The 21,694-nt window shown below is 35.2% G+C and overlaps 2 protein-coding genes across 2 annotated transcripts; both read right to left on the bottom strand.

The window, feature by feature from the left end:
• Positions 1–1,608: 1,608 nt before the first annotated feature.
• LOC139872071 (AP-1 complex subunit mu-2-like) lies at positions 1,609–6,213 on the bottom strand. The gene is made up of 11 exons (XM_071859874.1): positions 6,042–6,213; positions 5,538–5,684; positions 5,398–5,460; positions 5,133–5,309; positions 4,931–5,034; positions 3,984–4,091; positions 3,465–3,561; positions 3,285–3,382; positions 2,701–2,842; positions 2,438–2,560; positions 1,609–1,932 (listed from the first exon to the last, which is right to left on the bottom strand). Exons 1-11 carry the CDS (start codon positions 6,168–6,170, stop codon positions 1,834–1,836), a joined length of 1,287 nt encoding a protein of 428 aa, XP_071715975.1. The 5' UTR covers positions 6,171–6,213; the 3' UTR covers positions 1,609–1,833.
• Positions 6,214–11,168: 4,955 nt separating this feature from the next.
• LOC139872509 (ribose-phosphate pyrophosphokinase 4-like) lies at positions 11,169–15,624 on the bottom strand. The gene is made up of 7 exons (XM_071860400.1): positions 15,053–15,624; positions 14,111–14,426; positions 13,590–13,685; positions 13,406–13,474; positions 12,457–12,585; positions 12,146–12,245; positions 11,169–11,397 (listed from the first exon to the last, which is right to left on the bottom strand). Exons 1-7 carry the CDS (start codon positions 15,442–15,444, stop codon positions 11,264–11,266), a joined length of 1,236 nt encoding a protein of 411 aa, XP_071716501.1. The 5' UTR covers positions 15,445–15,624; the 3' UTR covers positions 11,169–11,263.
• Between the last annotated feature and the right edge of the window lie 6,070 nt (positions 15,625–21,694).

Here is a 21,694-nt window from a genome sequence, read left to right as displayed (position 1 = left end):
TGGGGTTAAAACGTTAAATTTTTTGAAAAACCCTAAAAAACATACATAAAACGAGAATAAGAAGTTTCGATCATCGGGAACTGTTTACCCCTATTGCCCCTTCATAGTATGCTACGTCGGTCCCCATATCTAAGTAAATTATGATATGGTAATTATTACATTAAAAATTAAGTTATTATATTCAAGGTTGTAAAAGACGCGAGTTCGGGACTTGTCAGTCGGGACCTTGGGGGACGAGTCGGTCGAGACGGTGACGCAAAGGGGACTCGTCGGGCGTTGACCAATGCTGACTTTTTAAAATAATTTTATTAAATATATATTCATATATAATATTATATTGTAATCGAATCTTAAAATATAAACTACATTTACAATAAACATGAACAATTAACAATTATTAACAATATTACAATTTCTTATATAGAAATTGACCGAATTTGACAATCTTTGACCGACTTTGATCGACTTTTTCCGGCTTTGACCGACTTTTTACAGTTGACCGACTTTTTACGGTTGACGAGTCGGTCATGCCTAAAAACGACGCGCCGACCAAGTCGGCCGACTTTTGCAACACTGATTATACTATACAAGTTGGGTTCAAATCCCTTTATTTTCTTACCTTTACGAATTTATCAATTACACTAACCACAACGGAAGCCCAAAGATGTCAAAAGAAGAACAATTTCACCATTATTATTGTTCAATAAGATACCTAGGTGGGATGACTGTAGAGCCATATATACGCATGACGTCACTTACTATTCGAATATACCAATGGCAAAGTGTAGAATAGTAGATACATTTTTTAAGTGAAGTTTCAAGAGTAGTTAAGGTTATGAGTAAATACAATTGGGGTTTGAAATTTACCCCAATTGTTGCTTAGATATTCTTTGCACCATCTTTTTACTTGTTCATGTAATTTCTCTTTTATTTCAATTTCATTTCAATATATACTAATAGCCACCATGAAGTTGGTCGTTTTTTGACCAACAAACAAATACAAACGACAAAAAAAAAAAAAATGGAAAAAATAGCTTTTACCCCCCAAGTTTTAACAGGGTGCAACTTCACCCCCCAAAACAGGGGTACAAAATGTCAAATTCTTATTTTAATTAATAAACTCCACCTGGTTTTTAAAAGAGACATATCTTCCCGCTCGGTGCGAGTTAAATTTTTCCGAGAACACCGTTCAGCTCTAAAAAATCTCAAGAACCCAACGGGACTAACTACACGCGAAACGGACATCGTTAAAAAACGCTAAATAACGGGCCCTATATTCTCGCTCGGTGCGAGTTAAATTTTTCCGAGACCACCGTTCAACTCAAAATAATTTTACGAACACAACGCGACTAACTATACGCGAAACGGACATCGTTAAAAAAGCTTTACATACATATACATACACGTCCAACAAACAACCCAACCTACTAGATATATTAGGTACCAAACAACGTATATCCAAATTCGACCGCGCGTCGAATACAACCGCAGCAACGCGCGGTCGAATTTTTTCTAGTTTATTACAAAAGGCAAAAGGGTATACAGAGTCATTTGTTTATGGAAATATTTTTTTTTCTTTTAAAATAGCAAAGAAATACAAAAGGGCAAAGAAGTGTAATATTCAAAAGTGCGTGTATAACATTTTGTAAGTAAACATCACAAACATATTTCTGCTGGTACAGGCAACAAATTTTTAAAAGAAATACAAATATTGATGCCTGAAAATGGCCTATGGTCTTGCAAACAATTGATTTAGATTGTAAACATATACTACTTGTTTATAATCCAAAATCATTCGGAATTAAATACAAACCACTTGCTTGGAATAAGATTTCACATGAGTCTTAGTTCATATTCACCTGCCATTGTTATATATCTCACCCATGGAAGAGCCTGGTAACCGCTTTTCTCTATGATCTTTAGGTAACGGACCTATAAAAGCCAAAGATTAATGTAAGTTGGCCTAAAGTTGAAATGAAGCCTACTTTCGTATCATACTACAAAAAATTCAAAAAATAATGACAAATTATCGCAACAAGGATAGAGTTAAACAAGTTGTTGCACGGTGTAGGTATCAAATATCAATCCTTGTAGTTAAAATTATTACTTCAAGCTGATAAGGGATGTAAGCCAAATACGTCGGTTGGCAATTCAATTTATACATATTAATTAATAATAGAAATATAATAGAATTTTTTATACACCTAGATTTTTTTACCAAGAAAATCCATCAATTATACACCTATACTGCCATTAGCACATCCATTCTACTATTTATCCACTATTAAAACTAATCTCACATAATGTAGAGAACTGCAAATTTTAAATTAACTTTAACGTACTTGTAGTTGATCGAAACAGAAGTAGTTATAAATGTATATATGAGAGATTATATTTACTATACAAGTATGCAAGAAAAGAACAACGGAAGGCTTACTTGAATTCCAGAAACTGTAAAATAGGGTATCTCAAACTTCACACGAATAGGAGCTTTTCTCTCAGGGACTGCTTCTTCGGCCTCTATACTCGGAAGTTTGAACTCGGCTCTCAACATGTATTCCTATAACATCATCCAGTACACACCACATTTACATACATCCAACAAGTTGACTAATCGGTAAACTTACTTTGGATACTTGACTTTTAGGACTTGACTATGGTAATTACTAAATAGGCAGTAAGGATTAAAAAAAATGTTACCTTGCCACCAGGAAAAGATTTAATTTTCCAGCTAAGTGCATCACTTTCTGGTGCATAGGCAGCTGATCCCATGGAGGTTCGAACATTAGGATTAGTGGCATCAGCAGGCACAGGCAATTCAATCTCCACATTTGTTGCAGTGCTGCCAAATCAAAATTCTAAGGTTTAATCATGAGTGAAAATCGATGCTCTCACGTTTTAGCCAGTAAACTAGAAGTGAGAAGTTAGATAAAGTAGGGTATAGAACATAACGGGTCATATTTTAGTACAAGAGAACATGGGCCAGGCATGATTTGCTCTCAAAAACTTCTTGTCTATTTATATGAAGATAATAATAATTATAGATGAGAAATGTGTTAACTATAGACTACAAAAGCAATATTACTACAATACAATCTACATCTTTTCAGTTCCCCATCTAGCTATATTTTTTAAATTTCAGTTTGACCCATTTGAGATAAAACAACCAAAATTGAACCATTAATGAGTAATGCCACCCATATGGTAAACGTATCAAGGGTAAATTTTATAACTAACTTCTAACAAAGGAGTTGGAAAATTGAACATTCAAATAATATCTTTACCTGCGCTCCTTAAATTGGCTCCGAGCTTTCACTGTGATTTCCATACGACTTCTAGAATGCCTTTCAATATGAGCTTCGACCCATATCAAAGGCTTTACCTGAAGATTAAAAATGCTCCAGAATTGTCAAGAAACATGGGGCTAGATTATATGTTGAGGCTGGTTATGGAAGTGCAAGAACCTGAGTACTGAGTCGATATGTCATGAGGTCAAAAGCTCCATCAGGAGGTACAAATGATATTGTGCGATCATTCTCAAATCGTGCCAAGCGCACACACCTATATCAATTTGAAAATTGAGCATCAGCTGATGGCAATATATATATTTATATTTATATTTATAAATAAAGGAAACACAAAAGTATGTGCAGAAATATATTTATATGAAGACAAGTGAATTTTTTAACAGGTAGAAATGGATTTGGTTGGGTTGTGTGATCCCAAAGCCGATTTCCCCATCAATTTCTAGTAAGTAACTAGTGTGTTAACTATGGTTACAAAGAGAGTACATTAGTACAAAAATGGAACTTGATTTTGAATGAAAGGATTTTGAATGTTATGGGCTTTATGTAGGTCCGTTAGAGATACAACAACATCTTAAATAAACCATTTTTAATAGGTGGGTCGAGTTTACAAATCTAAAGAATATGAAAATGCTGAGGCTGCTATTTACTTAATGAAAAGTAGATAGAAGAACATACTGATGAAACTTGATGTCATCCAAGTCAATAGCTTTCCCCTTAGAAGATCGTCCTTGAGCCTCCAACAATACTCTATCATTCAGCCCAAGCTTACATTCAGGCATACCACTGCAAGTAATGAAACGTCACTATTTTGTTGTTGCACATGGTTTTCCTGTTTCTTAGTGATGTTTAAGCAACCATGTGAAAATAAGATATTACAACGCATGTGCAAAAATAACCCGACTATTAAAAATAATAAAAAAACGAACCAGGATCAGAGCCTGCTATATTTGGTTCTCAGTTCTAGATTTTAATAGCAAATACAATAAGCTTATTCTCACTAGAGTGAAGCCCATGTTCAGGAACAAAGCGGTTCTTAAGTGGAAGAGTATGAAATTATAAAGAGTTGCCCTTATAAAATCAATACATGTTAATTGTACACACAGCTTGATTACTTGGTTATTCTAATATATACAACAATATTAAATTGCTAGGGACAGAACAAGAAAAAAATTCACAAACCCTTTCTGATTAAATATATAGAAGCATCTATAAACTCCTGACACCAAGGATCAGGTTTAGAGACAAACTTGTAGCTAATGACTAATGTATATGTTATTAGCTCAAAAAGACCTATATTAGCAGTTCTTATGCATCAAAAATACTTTTTTTTTGACGTGCAAGGTTGAAGAAGATACTCTCATACAGCATAAGTTGCTGGTTAACTATTAGTCCATACATATAACATGAAAACCAAGCCAGATTAGGTAGCAAGTTGATAATTTCCACTAGACAATTACCATGCCTATTACCGTGTTACCTAGAAAATGCCAAAAAACATATACATTTGAATACCTATAAGTTACAACTTAATAAAGCAAACAAATCATAAATTCAGATATGGTAACATCTAGTGTCAAGTGCTAACATTATCTGGAAAACAGAGTTATTATAAATCATGTTACCTCAAATAAGTACGCATCTTCAGTGCGCCAACAACCTCTGACCTTACTATTTGACCATTACTGTTGACGAGTATATTCACACTCTCCACAACATCCAAAAAGACCTAATCAAAGCAAGCGAGTAATTTTGTAGTCTCATTTCCATGATAACCAAACTCTAAAGAAAAATTAGACTCTAAAGAAAAATTAGACCCGCGCATACCTCGTTCTTCTTGTATCGTATCCCTTCACTACGCCAGGACACTGCATTTGTAACAGCCATGGGAGGCCGCTGTGTAACTTCCATCCTGTAAGCATCAGTCTTGATAAACTCACTGAGAATTTTCGCTTCAGTGAATTGAGGGTAACCAAAATCCATCATTTCGTCAAGTAACTCGTACTGCAAAACATCATGCAACGTCAGGGCTTATGCTTCTTCTAGTTGGCATATTTAGTGTAAATGTATCACATATAGTAAGTAAGCTTACCACTACAACAAAGTTATCTCTAAGTGATTCCTCCTCTAGCTCCTCAAAGTAATGCTTAAATACCTGTCGCCAACAAATAACAAACATATGATAAATAAAGAAATGAAAGGTATTACATTTAACTACAAAATAGTGCTTACATCGACTACACGGTGTAGAAACAGGAGAAGGCTTGCGGCATTACAGTTCTGTCTTGATGCAGTCATTAGATATACATTATTGTGTTGTACAAACATATAAGTAACACCGTTATCATACACAACAGGATCTTGAAGTTCTTGATCACCCTAAGGCAACACACCATAAACAAATCAGATAATACATCATCAATAAGCATAGCTGTTACTCATCCGATTGGAGCTAATTTAACACAGAACTAATCTTAACTAAAATACTAATTAACTGCAACTTTACACCAACCAGTACAGCTCAAATCGAAACGTAACTATACAAAACATTTAAATCAATGTATGGAAAATTCAGTAATTTCAAGAGGTATATGTTTAGCATAGATCTGACAGCCATTCAAAGTGTAAACTTATCCACAACTTGCTAAACAGAATATTATTGAACAAGCAACTTATCTAAATTAACCTACTTCTAATACAGTTAAAGATAAATTAAAGCATATCATATAAACAAACCTCTTTTTCTATGAGCTTAGTGAAGAAACGTTCAGCCTGAAGTGCAGATACATCGCCACGGTAATCACGCCACACCAGAACACGGCCTTTAATGTCCAGAAGGAACAGCGCAGAGGCCGCGCCTGCCATCACTTACTCCAAATCAGATCTGTATTTTTGATGTATCTATCTATCTATATCTATATGTATGTATATGTATGTAACTATATATAAATTATACAGTAAGTATTAATTTTCGATTTGAGATCTGAATTCTAATTATCGATCTACGAATCTAGTAAGGGCTCAACTAGCCATTACTTGGCCACTACAATCGGTTAATTGAATCATCATTTGAAGATGAGTTTGAGGTGCGATCGGTGTGATATGTGTACTTTTTTTCCTTCTTATATATATGTGTGTGTTGGAATAAAATTGGAAGTTGAAGCTTCAGGACTCAGGAGCTTTGGTTACGGAATTTGGAATCTACTTTTTTTCTCGCTGAGGTGAGATGACTTTAGTGGGCTGGGCTGAGATGGTATGGGCTGAAAATTTGGGTTGGGCTATATAGGCTGAAGCCCATTAAACTTTAGCCTAGATATACGTCCCTTAATTGCAAATCTCTCTTATCCTTAATTAGAAAAAAATTATGATGACATTTTTTTTTGTTAAAAGGACACATGTCAAAACTTTCACCATTAGATCACATTTCTTGATGTATATCTGATCCGTATCGCGTCATTTAGCTTTTCTACAGGCAGTTAGGTTCCCAAATTACACTGGTACCCACGTCGGTTATTCAATTGAATTGAAGGTTTTAACTGATTACGTTGCCAAAACTCCCACCATTAGTTTTTGTTTAAAACTGATTGATCATTAATCACTTACAGGAATACGAAAATTGAAGAAATCAGGGAAGCCATTGATCATTAAATCAACAGCGTACTGGATTAATAGACTACTGGATTCAAGATCTTCCGAAATTCTTCATCGATGCTTCCTCTGTCCATTGATGCATAGATTACTGGATTAATAATGGTGTTTTTTCTTCTATTTTTGACTTCCGATTCATAAACATTCATTCATTTTTTGTCATTCGATTTGCAGGTTTTTAATACACTACCTATAATTTCAATTCATTATATTTTTGATGTATAATGAATAATGATTCCACGAATGTTGATCCAGATCCGTTTATAATATGAAAAAAATTAGGAAGATGAATTCTAAACTGTCATTGATTAAATATCAATGACGATCGGGATGTCATGAGCTGGTATGTATACTATGATATATGTGATTTATCTGTATGATTTTCAATTTTTGTCCAATTAATATAACTGATTCGTCGATTAAATTTCTTCATATATATTGTTTATATCGGCAGCAACTTTTAATTTTTTTGGAACAAGGGTGATAAAAGTGGTAGTATAATCCGTTTATGATAGTTTATCGTTTCAGATTTTTTTTTTATGTAAAAAATATATAAACTATCTTTAAAAATGAATATAACTCAACTGATGATATAAATATGAATACATGCTTTTAAATTTTCTTAATTTAGCTTAGGTTGTACAATGCAACACATTATTATTGATTTTATGTATTGCAAGATTTACGGGTTTTCTCTAGGGTATAGATCTGAAGAGGTTCCCATAGGTAAATGGACTTGTGTTTGTGGTTACCTGGTTAATTTGGTGTGTTTGATAGAAAACAAGAAAATATTGTATTTGATCATGTTTGTAGTTAATTTTTGATATTGTTTTGGGTTTAGGTTATGAAGATCAAGATCGAATTAAGTGGAAACCATTTTTTTTCTTTATGTAACACTGATTTCAGTGTTAAGTTCAGTGGAACAGTGGGGTTTGTTTTGTTAGGATGGAATGTTAAAATAAGCAATAAGCAAGTATTAGTTAGAATTAGAATAATAATATGTTCCATTTGATAAGGTCGTGCATTGGATTTTGCCAAATATCATCTTTTTCAATAGTAGGTAAAAGGGTGAAATTTTTATTCTGTTTTTTAGTTAATCTTATATAAATAATCAAGTAGGGTTCTACAATGTCATATATAATGTACTATAGCAAGCTGGTGCTTTTACTTTTACTTTTCCATGTTCATATTCCTCATTTACACATATTGAATTTATTATGTAGAACAGTGATTCTCAATTCGAGCTTCATGACAGTGTTCATTACACTAAAGACCAGCTTAGGGAGGTAGAGCTTTATAAGTATGCTTTTATCAACACCTTCTATTTCTGTAATTCAAATGCTACATTTTTGTTCAATCATACAGGCCTCTGCTTTTGTTACCAGTGCAGATGTCATTAAACCATGTAAATGAAGATGGATGGCTCTCATACATGTGCTTAGCTTGTGGCAAAAAAGCTTGCAACAAATGTGTTGTATCTGGTGGCGACACAGTATATGAGTTTGACCATTGTGGTGGGGTGAAATATGTCGATAACCGGTATAAATGTAACAATTCATTTATAAATTACATAATATGTATACAAATTATTACTTTTCGATAACAGAGTATAGTAACTGTTTTTTTTTTTTTTTTACTTTTGATCCATTTATTTATTTGAGGTATTGTTGCAGAGTACGCATGACGATTCGTTTTAAGGATCGCACCGGTTCAACATCACTTCATTCGTTCTGTTTGAAAAGAATTTGGCAAAAATGCTAAAGTGGTCTTGCACTTGGTTACGTGCAAAGATGGATGTGGTAAACATTGGGTTATATATCTTATTTTCCTGACCCTACTATATATGTGTGTGCCATGTGATGTCTACTTAATGTCTTTCAATCTATTACTTGCATTTTTTCACATAATAAATCTTTTATTCCAATTTTAAAATCTTATGTCGTTGATCCAACTTTCGTACCTGATGACTTTGTGCTTCTTATGCATAAGGAGTTTGTATAAAGCCACGTGTCTTTGTCTTTAATCTTGACTACGACTATTCTGCATATACAGTCGACCGCTTGACCGATGACCCACAAACTCTTGAATATGTTGCTGATCAGCTGGCTAATAGGCTGGGACTTGAGAACAGTGAAGTTCATGTTGAAAACCATGAGAATGAAGTGATGTGATTGATGTGTCTGTGAATGAATTTGATGTGAACGCAGTGCATGTGAATGAAGAAGTTCGTGTGATTGAAGTGGCTGAGAATGATTTGGCTATGAATAAAGAATCTGATAATGAAGTTGATGTGAATGAAAGTGTAGCTGAGGAAACAACACCAAAATCCAAGGTACATGAATTTACTTACTCATTATTTGAAAGGTTGAACATGTTAATTTCAATTACTTTACTTATTATTAATATGTTATTAACCAAGTTACTAATGGATGGATTGATTACATTCTGATGTTGTAATTATGTTCATGTTCCAGCTATAATTGTTGATGTTTCTGCTCCAAATATTGATATTGAGTTTACACCTGACAATGATAAGGCCAAACGTAAGTCTGAAAGCCCACCTGATTCCATTGATTTGGAGTCTTCAACCGCGTCTTCAAAGGAGGCAAAAAGTCTTGCATCTTTGAAGATACCGAAGCTTGAGAACGAATGAGAAGTTAAAGTCGTGGATCAACTTCTTGATTGTCTTTTAGGATTTCTGTTTATTAAGAAGTTTTTTGTCGTTCTTTAAGTTGTTTGTTTCATATTCGTAGTATTTATGAATGTGTTTGTTTATTTCCCTATCAATACTGGTATCTTAGTTTGATTAGGTGTTATTATTCATACCAGTATGTATGTCAATGTCCTCGAATTATCTAATATAATTAAGTGTTTATCTATTTCTGCTATCTTTATTTTGTAAACTTTAATTCTTTAATATAGTTAACCAGTATAGAAATAATAATTTTTTCAGAATCTTAAAACACAGTGTCTTAAACAAACTTGATTTACATCGGGCTCCAATTATGGCCTTATGTTTCAAATTCAATAAGGTTCATTTTTTATTACTAACTAAGAAACTTCAAGGTTGAATATCAATTAATTGGGCCTAAAAATTGAGTGTGTTTAAGTTCGACCATTCATATTATATATCTCTGCCGTATACTAACAAAAATATTTCAATCAATACGAATGCTGGAGTAGTTAATATGGAGTAGGAAATTTGATATATGATGCTTTACGTACGCTTAGTTAAATGATATGATTTTCGGTACAACAACGAATTATCTTAGTTAGTGGCAAAACGGGTGGGTTGGTTTGTTTAATCGGGTTTAAATGGTTTTCGGAATGCCAATGGAGGTTTTAATTAAGAGTATATTATTAATATCTTGTATGATAAAATACCCGCGAATGCGCGGGTTATAAACTAGTTCAAGTTGATACAAAATAAGCCTCTATTCGAACATGAGAAGTTTTTCTTACAAAATCTTACTCTATTAGATAGAAGTGTTAAAAATATTAATAACAATACTCAATATCACATTCTTGAGGCGGCAGTGAGATGCATAGAGTCATTAACTCATTATCTATGTTGAATCATTATGAGCACTCTTTGTTGCTGTTATTCGATCGTGCTACAATGAAGCATCCCTTTTACATGGTGTCGATTGGATGCCACCAAAGGTATTCTATATTCTATTGATAATTACAAAGAAATATCTACCAGGACTGTAATTTTAACCCTCTGTTGGAAGATAGAAACAAGGAGTAATGGTAGTTTTAGTAAATATCAATACTATACTGCCAGGAGTGAGATTTCTCTAGGTAATGAGATTAAAGAAGCAATTTGTGATGGTAAGTTTGCATTCGTTTTACTTAAATGCCGTAGAGTACATAAAGTAAATCCATAATTTTGTATGATGATGTAATAGCTAGTAATATATGTTGTAATAGGCCACATGTAAATAAGCAAATTCAGACATACAGTTGAGTTGAGAGGGATTTTGTTTATGCACCGAATGGTATAAACTTAGAATGCTGCAATGTGTAAACATTAAATACGAGTAGAAGACAAATTTGGATTTTCGCTTTGATGAATTACAAACTTGCTGCATACTTATAATTCACAAAATAGAATACATGAGAATGCCATGTACTTGGTCACAGAAATCTGGCTTTATTAACTTAAATACAATAAATGGTGTAAATGTAGGGGCAATTATGAACCAAATCTCTCTATAGAAAGAGAACAATAAACAAAACAAAACTGTATCTTAGCCTTGGGCAAGGTAGTGTAGAAATTCATGTTTGCTTGAAGAAAAATACCATTTCTATATCTGCAGGGTGGCTGCTATGGAACTAGCAAGACTCAGAACTTCAAATGGAGGTTTATTCTTCACTTCCTTTACTGTCAGTGGACACGAGTCCGTGATCCAAAAGTACGTCAATCCGTTATCTGGGTTTCCTAATAAGTTTATGACAACGGGGAAAAAGGATCATCAAAATGCTATGTAGATGAATGCTTTATTACAGTAATGAATAAACAAGGAGCCAATAAGAAATGTAGGGGTGGCAAAATGGTGAGTTAGACCAGTTAGGTAATCTTCTTCTTCTTCTTCTTCTATATAAAAAGAAAGACATAATTATGTCATCTTTGACTATTGACCCCTAGATTAGTTCTTAACTATAATCTTCAATCGTTGATTTAGTTGATGATGTCATAATTGTCTTTATCTTCAAATCAACCATTAACCATTAAATTTATTCGAAATATTTAGAATAGATTTGCATTTCAACCATTGATTTGTAACAAATACAATTATCTTTATTCTCTCCCATATATAAGAAAGAAAATGTATTTTTATTTTTATTATTATACCTATTAATAAAATAATAATAATAATAATAATAATAATTTCTTGTGATGTAGTTTTAACCATCACAAGATAGCACAATGGTTAGGGCCCCGAGTTCCTTGCAAGAGGTCTCAGGTTCGAATCCTGTCTCCGACGAATATTTAGTGGTGGCCAAGGATGGGTTGGAAACAGGCAGGGAGTAATCATGCTCGGCAGGGAAAAACCATCTACCTTTATTTATTATTAATAATTGTTGATATTAATGTAAAATATAGTTATTAATCCCTCGAATTTGCGGTTGTACACTATTGGGCTGTAAAAAGAGATGAAATGGAGCTCAAAGGAATGAATACGTACCTCCATTATCGTGTGCGAATCGCTCCCAAGACCTCTTAGGGAAGACACCATGGGTCACATATGCGCTAACTTTCTTCGCTCCATGTTTTGCTAACACTTTCTACAAAAAAAGGAGCCGGCAATGGCCGGTTTATTATTAAAGCTACTATTTGTTGCATATAACACGAAGGTTGAAAATTTAGGAAACAACACTACAATGACCAAAATTGTTGAAGGTCTTAGGTAATCCTTTTCTCTCTTAATATCTTTGGAAATCAAGTTATCAGGCTTTCTTACGATAATGTGTTTGAATTTGGTGTCTTTTTCCTCACCTGGCATTCGATTAGGGTTCCACCTGACTGAACAAGATCATCAACTATCACAACATGACGTCCTTTAGGGTCTCCCTCTTTAATTCGTACAATTCGTTGGTCACCTTCCCTAACTTTTGTACAAATAATCTGCAGATACACCGTTCAGCTAGTAATGGCAAAAAGAACATTGACACAAACATTAAGAATGACTACAGGCAACAAAATTAACAGGGGCAGGTTGGGTAGTACTCAAAACGGGTATCCTTTTTTACGGGCAGAAATAGGTCGGTTGAGTTTGACCCAATTCACTGTCCAAACTCTTTAGTAAATTATTAATTTTCCCTGTAAATAAAAAATATGTCAAATATGATTGTAAAAATTAGACTGCTTTGAATTTATTTATTAAAATGATGTAGGATGCTTTGAGGATTGAAAATGTTGGGTGACATTTGACCCGTTTGACTTGATTCCCTTTTCAACCCCTTTGATGTGTTAAGAGTTAAATCCAAATCCAAATCAATGAATCAACCCACGAGCAACCTAAGAGCATTCTGTAAACAAGTAACCTTCAGCCTCTCAGACAAGAAAGCCCGTGTGAAACAATTACCATCAAGCAGTAAGATCTTACTAAGATGATAAGGATAAAAATGCAGAATAAAATAAAAATGTGTATGTGCCTATGATGTAGGATTATAATTGTCATAGCCATGCCTCCATCAGAAAAAATGAAAAAATGCTTCAATTACTATCAAAAGTAACCTTCGTGCGCCTAAACATTTGACTGGTAAATACATGGTAAAATGATTGAAGATCAAGCAGAAAGCGAATAAGTTAAATCTTAGTGTCAGAAGTTGTGTAAAGCGAATAAGTTGAATCTTAGTGTCAGAAGTTATGTATGGATTAGGCAGATCTTTAGGTCCGTTTCTTTAGGCACATAGAGAGTATATATTAAGCTAATTTTACATACCACTGGGAAGTGTTGCAGTTGCTTGTGAAACCTTTTCCAAGCACCATCATCTGGAAAAGCAATCGATATCTTTTTTTTCCATGATTGTGAAAAGAAAAGAGAAAGGAGTCTTAATATAGTAATCTCAATTAACATCAAAAGCTTCGTACAAAACAAGCATAGCAGACTGGAAAAGGAACATTACATTATCAGAGTCAGGGAGCTGTTGAAGTCTACGTTTAAGCAAAGGGATTCCACTCTCAAAACATGGTAATACGTTATCATTGAAGTAGAATCTTTCCTGCAAAAAACCATGCATGGGAAAAAGTTAAATACCACATATCATAAACATATAAGTTAAATACCACATTAAGGTTATGAAACATTCAGAATGGGTTTGGGTTGAAACACGGCATCTTTTTTGTTCGGGTGAGTTTGAGTTGTACCACCAACACGTTTAAATGACTAGTTTTAATTGTTGTTGGAAAATAAATGATAATCTTGAACTATGAATAGAAGTTAGGAGGTTTATGCATCAGAACTAGACTTGGGCAACGTTCATAACGTTTAATACATTCAACCAGTTTTACTTTCAAATTTCTACTTGTACCCAACTAGCTGAAATATAGATATGAAAACAAAGATAACAAATCACTGAATCACACCAAAAGTAAAATTACTGTACAAAGATATGTGGATAGAGGAACACAATAAAAGAGCACCAACCTGTAAAGCATGAATATCATAAATTACCACACTCGTAGGTCCACCCCTTGATATTGGAATGTTAGACAAAAATCTAGCAAGAGTGAAAGCTGTTGCAATATCCCCTTCCTCCTCCATACGCTCAGATGTACCAGTAGGAAAGAAAGGAAGGACTAACGTGAAGGACGAAATGAACAGCTTCGGCAATGCATAACTAATCGATAGTTGCTCAAAAATAACTCCAGGAGAACTAAATGATGCAAGAAAAGCTACATGTTCTCCTCGAATTCCATGTGCATTAGGTATCGACAAATTCGGAAATCCATCCTCAAATTTCCTGAAATTCCAAATTTCTTACCAAATTGATACATCAAGTTTAGACTACCATTAATTCTAGTGTTAGTTTCCTATTATAGCAAGATACCTAACATGCTACACTAAACTTACCTCCCAGTATTATTGTCCATTAATGCATTTAATGCAATTTCTAACAAGAGAACTACAAAATCACCCCTAACTGGAGTTACTACGACAAAGCTAGAATTAATTATTTGATAGTTGTATTGACTATTTTTTTGAATTGCATTTATTTCAATGACCCTCATCATTTGCACGTATTACACACATTCAGGCAAAAACCCGAACCCGATCAACGGTACCCGGTAACACATCCATTCGGGCAGTGTTCCTGGGCAGAGGTCCTTGAACGAATCCAGTAACCTCCCTATAGGGTCAATATATACCACCATTATTGGTGTTCAATTGTTCTAAAGAAAATCATATCATCCCTAAGGATCGAACCCATGACCTTTTTCTATTCAAAGTACATGGGGAACCGTTGGGCTATGCCCGCAAGTTCGTTGTATTGACTATTGAGAACAAAAATGGTACACAGCAATACAGCATCACATACACAAATTCATTTATTTCATTTATAATTTATAATAATAATATAATATATACCTCCAATTGATACTGCGAAGCTCAATTGCATCAGATTGAGCAGCAATCCGTTGAGCTAGGGCTTCCATTTCCGCAGCATAAAACAAACAAACTTTTTTAGAATTTTTCAATCCAGAAGAATTCATCGTCAACGGAGAAGTTGCAGGAGGCTTAAGAATAATGTGAATCGGATCACCTCCGGTGACGCAATCAACAGTCCACTGCTGCTGTTGTTGCTGTTTGTTGTAATTGTGATGGTGTGCTCCGTTATCTGAGGTGTTGAGTTGACATTGAATTGGAGCCCTAATTGATGGTTGACGGTGAAAAAAGGAGTGAGAGAATGTTGATTTGATAGTGAGTTTGTTGTTAGGATGTGGTAACGATGGAGGCGGTAGTGGTGGAGATGATGCCATGTGGCGGTGGTGGTACGACGGTTTTCTATCGGCCAATTTTTCGGTTATAACAGCATCAAATTATATATACTGACACTGTATGTAAAAGTGAAAAAAGGACTAACGAATTTTTGTTTTTATTTTCTTTTTCTGGATAAACTTGGACATTATTTTGTTGTGAAACACGTTTACATTTACATTTACATTTACATTTACATTTTCTTCTAAATTATGATCTTTTCCGTTCACATCATGAATAACGAGTATTTAATTTTGATGTCGTATCGATCTTTCCAACTGAAAACATGAAGCATCTCATACAATGTTCTAAATGATTGTTTTTAAGGAATCAAGAGCTTTATCTAATTTATAGACATGATATGGATATTTATTACTTGCAAAATCTGATAGTTGCTCAATGAAGACTTCTTCGTTCAACAACCTATTGAGAAAACTAGATTTAATATCAATATGAAAATTTTAAAGTTCTTATATGCAATTGTTCATATGTGCGGGTGCGAATACATATTTGCGCCAGAATAACATGCACATAAGGTGCGCAAAATAAAAGAATCACGAGCACGTAAGGTTGTGTGCAATAATGGCGCATGGGTTAAAAGAATAGCAAGGGTGTGCACATTAGTTCCAAATAAGCGCATTGCACTTGTCTCATCGACACTATAAATAGATGTGCCACCACCTCATTTAGAGGTTAACCACTATCATTTGTGATAAGCCACATTTTACATTAAATGTAATATACTCTCAAGAAGTATGAATATGTCATTACTTGATCATATGAATCTTCATGTTTGGGGACGTGGTAGTTATGCACTTGAAGATGAATAATCTTCAAGTGATGATTGTAGGGTCCTTCGAACATCGAAACACCTTCAATCTTCATGGTTTTGCACTCAAGTCTATCTAAATCCGCTATAGACCAAAATAGTCTCGATCAGCAGCAAAGGTCAAAAATATTCTGATTGTTTTCATCCTTGCAACAAGTGCATACATCTTTCCATAATTAAATCCTTCTTCTTGTGAAACGCCCTTAACTCGTAAGTTTTTTTCAAATCTTAACAGACTCAACTCAGAACCCTGTTATATTGCGTGGCGCTAGGGATGAGCAAAAGTCCCGAAAACTGAAATCGAACCGGTACCGAAAATCAGTACCGATACGGATTCGATTTCGTCACCGGTTTTTGGTTTTGAGAATTTCCGGTTTCGGTATTTTCGGTCCCAGTATCGGTTCAGTACGGGAAAACCAATTTTAGAAATGAATTATGAAAACTACATAAACTTCTTTGGTTCTTTCTTAATCCGAGTAGCACAGATGATCCAAGCATGGTTAGATCTGGAATAAGTTGATGGTAGTGTTAATTCGATTTCTGCTCGTGCCCTGCTGGTCAATTTGTGATTTTGTTCATTTATCTAGTTTGTATATATTGTGTTGCTGGGTGGGTTAATGCATGGGGCCTCCCATGCTTTGTTTTGTTGTACATATATAGAGTTTATATTATTAATAAAATAGATAGATTGACTTTTAAAAAAGACAGTAGCATAAAGATTGAAGAACAATCTAAGACATGGTGTCAATACCCTTCTAATTGATAGCAATGGTAGAATTTTCAGTTCCATTCGGTACTATACTAAAAATACCCGTACCGGTACCGGTACCGAACTGGTACCGTTTTGTATATTCGGTTCGGTATTCGGTTCTTGTTTTGAGCAATTTCGGTGTCGGTACTTTCGATTTCTATACGGCTCGGTACGGTACCCATACCGATCTCATCCCTACGTGGCGCCCCTAGAATCTATGCGGCGCGCAGTATCACTTTAACAGACATCTGAAATGGTTTCAGCTACTTTATCTGAAATAAGCTATACTGCGCGACGCTCAGGAGATCGGCGCGGCGCACAGTTGGCCTGTCCAGCTCTGTTGTTCCAAAATTCACTTCAATCCAACTTGACACCTGACCCAGATGTCCCAAAACTATAAATTCTCCACTCAACTGATTTCAATGCTTTTCAAGATCTAAAACACTTCATTTCACAACATGTTCATACAAGTTACATATTTTCAGAACATTCAATGTATCAAAAGCTAAGCATACTTCTAATATCAAATTTTCAAAAGACCAACATAGTTTTCTATCATAAAAACAAGTTCAAAAGCACAAAGGAGCGTTTTTACATTCAAGCTATGATATCTTCACGGGGTCTAGAACCAGAGCATCCACTTACCAAAAGCCCTTTTCAACGAGACAACTAGATCTTGCCCTTTCCTTTATCACTAGAACCAACTTCACCTAAAACATACATACAACTAAACAATGTAAACAAAACGCTTAGTGAATAAATATGTGTATATAGCTATGACAACTAAGCATGACATTTACATACAAAAATAGTAACACTTATTACAGACATTGCTAACGGATCCGAAGCTTAAAACATACGTGACAATCACTTAAAGCTTATTTATCACCAACAACTCTAGCTTTTTCTAGTTAACTAATGAAAATTGGGGATATTATCCCCATCCAAATCACATATCACTACTTGCTCAAATGCAAGTCAATAATACGTGACCCATTTAAAACATAAATACTCACCTTGAAAGTTCAAACCATTACTAGTCAGCACCAAAAGTGAGCTATCCTTTTTGCCACCTAATAACACAAAATAGCACATAAAATTTTTACTTCTAAGCTCTTCCACCAACCATTCTATGCTTCTAAGTACAATTTCCTCTAAACAAAAACACCCATACCCAAATTGACATCTTAAATGTTGACTCCAACTAATACATCTTCTTCTTTTAAATCTACTAGTACGATTCCTCAAAAGTTTCATACATACACTTCCACTTTCATAAACAACATTATTGTTATTTGTCATTAGTTTGACACATGAACCTGACTAACAAAATTTGTTTAGCATTTGATCATTTCTTGACCCAAATGACTTACAAAACTTCCTAAATCAACTAACTCATAACAAGAACACAAATCTAATACTAGTTCTTTAGTTCACATTACCAAAATCTAATAACATAGTTAAATTAATTCTTCAGTTAAATGACTACCTTTGACAATTTTGTTCTTGACACTAAACAACCCATTTACTAGTATCACCAAACCCAAAATCACCCCAAAACTACATAATCTACAAGAACTCTAAAATTAATCAATCATAGAAGTTAGGGTTTTCTTACAATGAGATGATGAGGGTGAAAGAGATGATCTCTTCCAAAGATCAAGTCTCCTTGTTAGTTAGCTCTTCAATTTGGAAGTCAACAACCCAAATTAAGTTTAATGTCACAAACCCTAGCTCAAAGCTCGTTCTCTATTTCTTACTCTATCTCTAAGTTAGGTGAATGAAGAATGAGGGATCTAAAATCTGGAATCTTCACTTATAACCCGAACTTTCACTTTAGTCCTTCATCGTTCAGAAATAAAAAAATTAGTTCCTGCTAATATGGTGGTCTGCGTGGTTTGCAGAATATGTGTGTGGCGCGCACTTATGCTGAAGCTGGGCTGTCACAACTCTCCCCCCGTTGAGCTGTTCGCGTCTTCACGAACCACTTTTTACACGAAAGGACAGTAAACCATCAAACATTCCTCAAGATCCCAAGTAAATTCTGACCCTTTTCTAAACTTCCATTGCACTTTCAGTAATGTTAAGGATTTATTCCTTAGTTGCTTTACCTTGGAATTTAGAACTTTGACTATTTCTTCAAAATACTCCAGTTTATCATTTACTATGATTTCGAATAGTGGTGCATACGCCGCTTCAAGCCCGATGTCCATAATATCTTCCGTTAATCCGAGGATCTCACCAAACACTAATAATCACTAGCGTGCATCACCGCATCAAGCGGTATCTCATACACTCAACGTCCAAAAATGCCCACTTAGAAAATACGAAAAACGCCATATAACCCTTCAAGTTCTCTCGGGCCACAACCCGCAACAAGCCACGTCCATAACTAAATCGCCTAACGCGATCTACAAGGTCAACTACGACGTGACCCTCATTTTGCATTAATCAAAATCGAAAAGGATTCATGCCGCGATAATACTCCGTACTTCGACGGCTCATAAACGCACCACTCAACCGGTCGCACATCCGCTTATGCGCAAGCATTTTCTCTCCACCCCATAAAACCAGTAATTTTCAATTCGACAAGTCGATGCCAACAGGGCAGTCGACACACTCCTCCGATGAGCACTTCTTACGGTGGCGCTCCAACACTTAGAACAAGGCTATTATTGTGATGGAATTCCACTGGTGGCAATAAGCCATACTAACACCGGTCAATCATGAATGTTCTCTAATTCAAGAACCAACTTCCCCCGTCACCACAACCGGTGTTTTCCTTCAACGAAGAAATTTTGGTATCACCAATTAATCACACTAGGAACACAAACTTTCCCATCCATTGATCCGCATACGACCATCTGTCTCTGGATTAATCTAGGAGGACAACAGTACACCACTTACTAGATAATATATCAGCACTAGACACAGGGTTTCTCCTCTAAACCTACCACACAACCACAAAAGACGGTTTCCTAGTACTAGCATGGAAGCTATTTATATACTAAAATCCAGTCAACAGCGAATTATCATCACAACAATTTTGCAATCCGCCACACGACCCACAAAAATATCCACCAACGCCGGGTGAATCCTCTTGCCTCGACCGCCCGTTAAAGATGGCCTCGATATTTCAAGGCAACTAACGGGTCGTATCACTAGGGAAAACACCCTCGCAAACAAACAACATCCGTGTGTCTCTATGTGAGACAATCCAAACCGGCACTTCACGCCTCACAATCGTCCATAAAGTGAAATAATCCACTGATGATTTCCATGATTACGTTTCCCGACAGGGAAAATACAATATCCATCACAATATTGAACTCGTACTCACTTAATAGTACTATCCGAGTTTCATAGCAACCCAGATTTACATTACGAGAGCACCCGCAACAACAGTTTCATTCTCTCACTCCGGGATCTTAAGTTTCACATTTGGTCTCATACCGCAATTTGGTACTACACGAACACCTTACATAAGAAGACTTAAACTTCATTCGATCTCATCATCACAAACTCTGCACATAACATTCCGAAAAGCGTAACTCACAATCGTAACACATGATCTCGAGTCGACATTAGCAAGTCGTCACTCTTCCTCGTTAGGAACTCCGAATCCCTATTGAGGCCTAGCACGGTACACTCTGACACTTCACTTGGTTTAACACCACAGGAGCTTCCTTGGGCGACAGTAAAAACTCCCCCACTTAGGATTCATCTCCATATTCTCACCACCAAGATGATAACATCCCGCGGAATTGTCATTCCACGATACACTTGACCATTCTCATCGTTGGTCATATACACCACGTAATACCCCGTCAGAATCCACTAACGGTGTATTAACGATCAGGTCCCACAGTTTAGCGGTTACGCCCTCTATATGAGACGTTTCTGAAAAGTATTCGCATTAAATATAAAAAGTAAGTCATATATTAAAGAAATGCAACTGAAAAGTAATTGACATAAATGATATAGCTAAAATGGATGGTTTTATTCGTGCGGTGTCGTTAGGTCACAGGGCGTCAGATTCGGTATAGCATGCAGAGATTTTCGTTTAATTTATATTTTGCGGGGCCTAAATTTACTTTTACTTTCTAAAGTGTAGAAGGTGTAAGTTAACCTAGTGTCAAATTTTATGCTGATTAACGAATTGAAGATCAAGTGGATAACTATCTTTTAGTTAAATTACCTAGATAAAATATAGTAGTTGATTTCAGCTAAAGGTCTTAAATGCAGAAAAGTAAATAAAGTGGAAGGATATCCGGAGTATGCAGATCAGGGAAATATTGACCAAGATATCAGAGTTGGGTTATGGAAAGGTAATCATGCTTATGTTAAGACTATGCTTGGAATGATGTAGATCTGGTTAGATGAGCCAATTACACAGACCTACTTAACTCTGAAGTCTCGGAGTTCTCTTTGAGCAGTGAGAAGTATGTCACTTGGTCGTATAACTGAAGTGTAACAATACCTCGAAGGTTATCCTCAGTAGAGTACTAGATTTATTAGTGAGTTAAGCTCTAATCCTAAACCTCGTCATCAGTTTAGGTAACTGAATAACAACATGCCGTGTTGATTGAACACTGATCACAAATGGAAGGAGTCTGTTGGTTTAAGTTGGCAAAACCTTAAATGAAAACTAACAACCATTCCATCATACTAA

The sequence above is a fragment of the Rutidosis leptorrhynchoides genome, chromosome 10, assembly GCF_046630445.1.
Source record: "Rutidosis leptorrhynchoides isolate AG116_Rl617_1_P2 chromosome 10, CSIRO_AGI_Rlap_v1, whole genome shotgun sequence".
Lineage (NCBI taxonomy): Eukaryota > Viridiplantae > Streptophyta > Magnoliopsida > Asterales > Asteraceae > Rutidosis > Rutidosis leptorrhynchoides.
The sequence above is the reverse complement of the archived record's forward strand: the minus strand, read 5'-3'. Positions and strand labels throughout refer to the sequence as shown.

Coding starts and splice junctions, on each gene's coding strand:
- LOC139872071 (XM_071859874.1), bottom strand. CDS start 6,170: ATGGCAGGCGCGGCCTCTGCGCTGTTCCTTCTGGACATTAAAGGCCGT. Junction 5,685..6,041: donor CTAAGCTCATAGAAAAAGAG/GTTTGTTTATAT, acceptor GTGTTGCCTTAG/GGTGATCAAGAACTTCAAGA. Junction 3,562..3,983: donor GATGACATCAAGTTTCATCA/GTATGTTCTTCT, acceptor AAATTGATATAG/GTGTGTGCGCTTGGCACGAT.
- LOC139872509 (XM_071860400.1), bottom strand. CDS start 15,444: ATGGCATCATCTCCACCACTACCGCCTCCATCGTTACCACATCCTAAC. Junction 12,246..12,456: donor GAACCCTAATCGAATGCCAG/GTGAGGAAAAAG, acceptor CTTTTTTTGTAG/AAAGTGTTAGCAAAACATGG. Junction 11,398..12,145: donor ATTCGCACACGATAATGGAG/GTACGTATTCAT, acceptor TAAACTTATTAG/GAAACCCAGATAACGGATTG.